An 8,018-nucleotide genomic window follows, 5' to 3' on the forward strand; every position below is an offset into this window, starting at 1 on the left:
TCTCGGGCAATTCTCCAAAATATTTTACTGAATTTGTCTTTGCCAAGGGTGTGGTTATGGGATGTTATTCTGTTGGAACAGTTACTGTGTAGTAGTTAAATACTTGATTATTCTGTTAAGTTTTCCGATAGTGTTGAGTTTTCCAAATGCTCCTTTCTTTTGTTTTAACTATGAATAAAGTATGTTTTGCTTCAAATATGATAGTTTGACCAATCAATTTACATTCGGAATGCAACACCTGGCACTTGCCTTTAAAGTAAGAAAAAGTTCGGGTCTAAATGATCTTAATAAATTTTGAGGGTTTGATCTGGTCTGTAATAAGTGGAGCTAGATATTTTCTAATCATCTGTTACATACTTCTGAAGCAGGTGCAACTTGAACCCGGTCTCCTGGCTCAGGCTAAGTGTAGATATGCTGTGTCAGGAATAATAGGTGTTGATAACTACTGACAATCATATAATTGTAAAGATATGAAAAGAGTTATCCTGGGGCACTAGTGTGAATCACCTGCAGGGTAGTTTCATAGTTTGGGAAAATAATGTAAATGTTCTGCATCAAAAGAAGGCAAGTATTTTCTTTAACACAAAAATAAAATTTTGCAAAAACTTACTTTTGAAAATTGAATAAAGAACAGACTACACTTACAGAGCAGTGCTTTGTAATCAGTCACTTGCCCAATTTGTGTTGGAACAGTGTTATTCAGATTTTTAGATCATGAAACTGATTGATTGTATCTGGAATATGTTTGATATTCAAATTAGACTAGAATATTGAATTGAACAAGGCAGAGTTTTCCTGCTATACTAACTTCTATAGTATTAAGTTTTAATTATATAAATATTCTGTTTTCCCACAGACTAAATACATCAACGTGGTTTAAATCCGTGTCCACAGAGGAAAGGGCTGAATGCACCTTTTTCCCAAGGTACCTACCATGCAGTTTTAGAACTTGCTGGATGGAATTGGTACTGTCTGAAACAGTCACCTTATTGTAAGAATACACAAGACCTATTTCCCGTGAGGACGAATGGGAAAAGCCAACCTGAATCTCAACAGAAACACAAATTGCTGCCTTTTTGGTACTTCCTTCAACAAAGACACCACTTCCTGCAAGTTTCAGCTGAGCAAAAAAAGAAAAAGAGCCATAGCTAATGTGAACCTATTTACCGAAGTGTTTTCAATTTAATTGCATGTAAACAAGTAACATTTAAATGTTTTTTTTCTAATACAGCTGTTCATAAAAATACCTGCTATTGATCATCTTTAAAATGTTCCCCAGGACAAACAATGAGCTTTTTATTTTGACTAGTGCTATAAAGGTAATCAATTGGTGTGACTGCTACCCATCCCTGATGGAGCATGAAAAATGTTTCTCAAGTGGTTTGTATACAATGTTGCAACCAATCATAGAACATCTATATCCCATGCCATACTTTAAAGTATATTCTGTTTTTCTCTGTATCCAGACTGGAGTATTTTGGAGTGGGAGCAGATTTTTAAATTAACTCTTAGCAAGGGCTAGTGGGTTTACTAGCCCCTTAAGTACATGCATTGCACCTTTGAAAAACGAATGTGGGGTAATTGAACAGAGTCCCGGAGTATTAAGCAGCTTTTCAGAAGAGTGTACATAGTTCTTTGCTTTCTTTAACTTGTAAGTTTCAAGCAGTCATGTTGCAATTCTTGAGGCCAGCAGCCAACTAGGCCAAATTGTTAAACCTCAAGTGTGAATATTGCATAGGCTGACTTAAAGTTTAAATTTTTCCAGGTGAGTTACCTTCTCCTTGAGGTTACAAACATCAAAAAAATATTGGTACTTAAGTTTCACATATTAAATATTTGACACATTCACTGCCAATTATGCCTTGGTGTATTTCCTTTTTCAGGATATATTTTTCTGTTTAAGAAGCTGCTTAATTTTGCATTAAAAGCCAGGTTGTTGGTTCCTGATCCACATAATCGTTATTTAAATGTAAACAAAATTCCACTTTCAGTATTGCCAACTACATGGCATGTCACACACTGGTAGAATTATCCTTACTTAAATATACAAATTTTATTCTCCCAGAAGTTATCATGGAACATGACTTTAAAATTCGATCATTAACTGTTAGTGTTCCTTGGAGCTGTCTTTTGTAGGGTTAATTAACTTTGTGTGACACTGCATTTGTGATGTAATTGATATATCTCCACATCCTCTTCGGCACAGCTGCAGAGTGAATGATGCCAAATATCTATCAATATGGTTTTTCTTTTCCATACTCCCTTCATTCTGTTCGTTCACAACGTACATTTTAAAGATTAAATTTGATCTGTGTGTGAGAAATGTCATTTCTGGTTTTTTTGTCAGAAACAGTTGCTAGCTATTATAAAGGTGCATTTCTTTTCACGTTGGGTACTAGATGTTTCTTAGTTGGTCATAACTTGCAAATTTTTTTTCCCTATAGATCTATTTTGAGTGACTACATATTGTTGTTTTCCCAAAATTTCATGTTCCTCTTTCATTGAAACATAGTTTATTTTTATGAAGATCATGGACTACAGTGTTGCCCTTCAGTAGTGTGTTGATCTAGAAGGAAATATGAAATCCCTGGCTACTTTTAAAAGGTACACTAATGCTCATGTGTAAGCAATCAGTAAAGCTCCCACCAAGTACAAATTAATCCAAGCTGTTGGGTGTAGTATTCATTTTGCACTGTTATTTGTAAACTTATAGTTTGTATGTACAAAATCATCCAGCATTTTGTGTGGTTTCTATAAATTGTATAAAAATTTTGAAAATCAAATTAATCAAAGTTCTGAAAAGCTACAAGATTAGATTTTGGCAGAGCCAGCTTGCTTCTGGAGGGTATTAAAAATGGTGGGTGGGACATTTTAGAGATTCCCAGGCTGGTAGTTTTGTTGGTACAGAATTCACTTCCAGCCGTAGCTGGCTCCATTGAAAGCACAAGCATCTCGTCTTTGCCCCCACACCTTTGAAATTTTTTCATAGAATTGGACTAGCTTCTCAAGGAGATGTGGTTCGCAGTCCCTCAGCGGACTTGTTAAACTATTGTCTGGATTCTGCAACTCTTTTTAAAATATATGATTAAAAGGTCTTACCCACATTGCCTTTGCATCCTATATGATCATCTGGAGAAATGGATACCTGGCCATTTGTTCCAGATAACATGGCTCATAGATAGCCGCATTATGAATACTTAGCTGAATCTAAGGCTTCGTATTTGATTAGTTCAGCAGGGGCCTGTTTTCACAGGTGGGAGTGGAGTCTGCTTTGATTAAAAGACAACCAATTTGTTCGTTCTTTTGATTTATTTCTTTCAGTATTTGTTTATTTGGATAAAGTTAAGTGTGAAATAAGATAAAGTTTATTATTTGCTTTTGTAAGTGCAACAATTTTTTTTCAAAGCAGATTTCTGAATGGGTGATTTTTATTAGTGTACTTTAAGACTTGCCATTGCCATTATATGTCACGTTAGTTCTATACTGTACTGGGTGAGTGGGCATAAAGGATGTGGGGTCTCATGGGAGAGTCTGAGGGCTGAGAGCTAGAGGAACTTAATAGTCTTTGATACAAAATCCCTGAGAAGCAAGGCCAGCCCTATAAACAGTCTGTTTCCAAAGAGGCCTCACTATAGCAATAAAATGGTGGTCAAGGACCCATTTTAAAGACACATCTGTTGAGTTGGGAAAGCTGTTTGGAAATCTGACTCCTGGTTTCACAAAGTCTGATACACAATAAATTAAGACTGTTGCATAAGCAAACTACTGAAATGCTGAAAATCTGAAATACATGAAAATTTTGAAGCAGCAAGTTTGACAACATCTGCAGAGATAGGAACAATTAACATTTCATGTTGTCACATTTCAGACCAAACGGGCAAAGTTTGAGCAGTAAAACTTCTAAGTGATACAGGGGGAAGTGTGGAAAATTTCAAAAGGCTAGGTCTATTATGAGAAATTAATTAATGAGAGTTGATGTGACAAAGCTGAGGCAATTGATAATAGGGGGAGATAGGCATGTGCAAAGAGAAGGAACCAAATGGGCCACAGATTACAGTCTAAATTATGGAATATAATCTCTGGCTCACATTTTTGTTTCTTTTACTTTACAAATCTCAATCTCGTCTTTCCAGTCAAACCCCCTTCACTGTTCTGCCATTTGCACTGATCTGGACCCCACTTTTTTCTTTTTGTTCCATTACCACTACCTTTGGTTCTTCCCCCACAAATATTTTTGGCAGTTGATGTCTCTTGTCTTTCCACCTTAAAACAGACATTACCTTTTGGTTAGTTTCCTTACAGTTCTAGGATTTCCCAGTTCTGATGAAAAGCTATAACCTGAGGCATTAACTTAGTTTCTGTTTCCACTGGAGTGTTTCCAATATTTTTAGTTCGAACACTGTTCTGTGTTTGCACCATAATCCTTGCTGACAGTAGGCTATTTTCATTTTGATATATAGTTCAGTTATAATGAAAGCTCATCTTAATTGGGAAGGGAGGGCATACAAGGAAGGGGTTGAGATGCTGACCTTTCATGGTGCAAGATAAGTTAGTGTGTCATGCCACAAAGTTATAGGAAGTTAGTTTGATTATCTTTTTAATACTGTATCACCCCCTGCTCCCCACCCAGCTCTGCTGGGGCGGAGGGGGGTGGGGGGAGGGGTTCATGGTCTTGCTATCGGATGCTGCATTGAATGCCTGGTAAACTGAATCACTTCCCCTAGATGTAGACTAAGGCAAGAGTGAAATTTTGTTGGATTCTTTTTGCACCTTAGTAGTACATGCAATGCATGCATTTCCCTGCTTGCTTGCTCCCTTGGTTTGAGAATAATAGTTCTGATGGAAGACAATATTTATTTGAATTTATGTAGAAAACAATTTGGGTGATTGGCAAGGGATTAAGTAACTGGTCTCTATTCTATGTGCATGCAGAGAATTGGCTGTCTTGATTTATCTACCTTTATTAAGTATTGTTCTGACTGTATTGATACCCTGATATCTATTGAGACAGTTAACCGGTTTGGTGACTTTCTGTAATGAGACGTGTTTCAAAATACTATCAGTCAGGTTTTAATACAACAATATTTATTGCAAGAGGTACTGCAAAATAAGTAATTATTAAGGTGAAATAGTTTCTTCAGCCGTTCAACTCTAATGTCATTAATTTCTGATGATAATTGGCTACACTTTCTGAATTAGATTTTCTACAAGTGCGTCCCACCCTTTTCCTAATTACAGTACTCTAATTTGAATAAATATGTTTTCATGTGGGGTAGATCCAAAAATATTTAACTATTCTCACCTTCATCTTTTTCAGTAATTATTATAACTTCCGATTAAAGGTTGCTCTTTTAAGCTTTACAATTTAAATGGGAATGTACTGTTTGAATGGATACTCCAGTTGGGGGTCTTTATTATGTTCAGTGATTTTAAAAATGCCTCTTTTTCAGGATTTCTTTGAGGTGCCTTATATTTTCTTCTTTTCATTTGAAATTGGAACACATGAATGATTCAAGCAGATGCTTTTATTGTCTTCATTTTCTAACATTGATGATTTTGTGAACTGAGACTGATTGCTGCCCATCATATCTTTTAACTAATGTGGATGGAATGGTCTGAGAGTAGATTAATTGCACCAACTTCTCTATTAGGAAATTTGGATATTTCAAGCAATTTCTTTGGCCTATGTTACACTGCCAATCTGCGATATTCTTTTAAGTCCACAACATCTGAATTAAAAAGAAAAATCATTTACTACAACTCAAAAACCGCACAACTGTTTAAAGAACAAAATTATATCTCAGCCACACATAGAAATAGAAAGTTTATCATCGACCACTTTTCTAATTCAAGCTTCAACCAACCCCATTAAAAATGTTGTAAAGTTGATCTGCATCAGTAAGGATATATATATGTTTTATTGAATTGTGACCCACATTTAATTGACCAGTGATATTATACTTGAGAAAAGTTTCAATTAATATCAGCAGTATCCTGACACTTGTTTACTTTCTTCAACTCCTGGCTACTCATGATTTATGTACTAAATAATTTTAAAACTGTGATGAGGCTGATGATAGAGACAGGCCTATGTTCTTGAGAGGTAGTAAAGCTGATTGTCATAATTATAATGTAGTGCAACAAAGTTAATTGTTATTTTCTCCGCATCACATTACTGGTAACTTCTACAGTAATATGTTGGTACAAATAACTGACCGTATACTTGTACCCAGATAATGCAGCTCTGTCGTTTGTACCATTGACTGCAGATTGTACCAGTAGTAACAATGGTACAAATATACATGCTCGCTTCGTAACACAGACAGCACTTTGTGGAATGCAATAGATACAAATTCTAGATACTGACCCATCCCAATGAGTATTTTGTGATTCCGTGATAATTGTAGACACCAGATACTGCATGAATCTGGAATAATAGAGATAGGAATACCACACTGATTAAGAGGTCTTTACTGGTTTTCAAAAAAAAAAGGTTGGAGGGTGATTCGTGGGGTTCATGCTACGCATTCACTCTAAGCCCACAATAGTCCTAACTTGAAGATTTTGAAACCTATATAGTCTCCTAAATTTAGTATAGCTAGAGATAATATAATACACTGGTACCAGTAGGTACTGAATGAAAAATGTAGCAGATCTATGTAGACTGGTACATTTTGGTACTATTTTTTTTGGTTGTTTTTTGTTAGTCAAGAAATAGTCAACACATGTTGAAACAGGACTACCAGCATCATCATGCAGTTTAGCTAATAAACACCTAGGTACTGAAGGCTACTAGTGTACGAAACTGAGCACTGACTACCTGTGTTATGATTTTATACAGTAACCTCAAGCCAAATTCTGGCTAAATGGGTATGGCATACACAATATGCAATTTCTTTTTCTCGATCTATTTGTAGCTTATGAGTTACTAAATTATTTCAGTATTGTGCTGGAAGTCTATTTCCAGATAAAAGGAATTTACATATCATTTGATAGGTACAGAAGAAATTATTTCTTAAAATTAGTAGTGGAAGGCAACCTAAAAACAAATGAGGGCAGGTACCTGCTTCCATGTTAAAGAAAAAGTAAATTATGAAGTTAGTAACTTGTTGGTTTCGTCAGACTTTAGTAAATATGTTGCATTTTTTTTCATATTGATCAGTAGTTCTCAAACTTGTGCATGGAAAGGAAACTTTCATTGTCCTTTTTCTTTCCATCATGGTTGGAAATTACACACACACCCTGGAAAAGCAAATGGGAGATGTGGAGAGGGATGAAGTACAAATCTCAATAATCATCAGGTCTTTATTCAGAAGTGATTGTCCAAGTTATTGTCACTGCTATAAAATACACTTAATTTGAAAAAAAGATAATTCCGAACCATTGGCAGAGAGATGGAAATGGAGAATTCCTTTCTAGTATTCCATGTGCAGGTACCTTTCCTCATCTCATACAAAGTAAAAGTTGCATCTTCCAGACGATAGTATGCTGCTGTATAATAAAAAAAACAAAGGTGGAACAATTATATTCCTTCTGTAAATTAATTTGACAAATGGACATAGTTTTTTTGGCTGTACAGAAAAGTAGACGGTTGATGCTCTATATATTGCAGTTCCTGCACCACACATGACAGAAGGTTTAAAATATCTAATTTTATCTTGCTGTGTCTTCCACTGTAAATATTGTTTAGCAGTTTAATGTTAATCCACCATGTATGTGAATGGGAGACTGGCTTAGAGTTCTGTATAGTGTTTATATTTATCACAAATGCTTTCCATAGAGCTACATGCAATAAAATTGTGTTCATGTTATTGCCAATTTACCATGCTTTCTTCATTTCTACATTGATTTCATTTTCACAAATTCCACAGGTTGAGGGTGTGAAAGTTAACTTCTCCCAAACCCCTCATGATAAGAACACGAGTCAACCTTTTCAGTTTGTACAATAATAGCTCTGGATAGTCTCCTATGTGCCCTGGTCACTTGTTAATATACTTCCTTTACTTATTTCATAGTAA

The 8,018-nt window shown here is 35.5% G+C and overlaps 1 protein-coding gene and 1 long non-coding RNA gene across 2 annotated transcripts in view; one reads left to right on the top strand and one right to left on the bottom strand.

Annotated features, from left to right (window-relative positions):
- The window catches only part of LOC122557379, a 21,648-nt gene extending 20,713 nt beyond the window's left edge, over positions 1 to 935 (bottom strand). Inside the window, exon 1 of the long non-coding RNA XR_006313815.1 lies at positions 855 to 935. This is a non-coding gene — a long non-coding RNA (uncharacterized LOC122557379). The remainder of the gene's footprint in view (positions 1 to 854) is intronic.
- The window catches only part of LOC122557378 (insulin receptor substrate 2-A-like), a 102,626-nt gene extending 94,815 nt beyond the window's left edge, over positions 1 to 7,811 (top strand). Inside the window, exon 2 of the mRNA XM_043705024.1 lies at positions 857 to 7,811. Within this exon, the coding sequence (XP_043560959.1) occupies positions 857 to 861 (5 nt within the window). The 3' untranslated portion in view covers positions 862 to 7,811. The remainder of the gene's footprint in view (positions 1 to 856) is intronic.
- Positions 7,812 to 8,018: the final 207 nt, after the last annotated feature.

The sequence above is a fragment of the Chiloscyllium plagiosum genome, chromosome 15 (genome assembly GCF_004010195.1).
Source record: "Chiloscyllium plagiosum isolate BGI_BamShark_2017 chromosome 15, ASM401019v2, whole genome shotgun sequence".
Taxonomy (NCBI): domain Eukaryota; kingdom Metazoa; phylum Chordata; class Chondrichthyes; order Orectolobiformes; family Hemiscylliidae; genus Chiloscyllium; species Chiloscyllium plagiosum.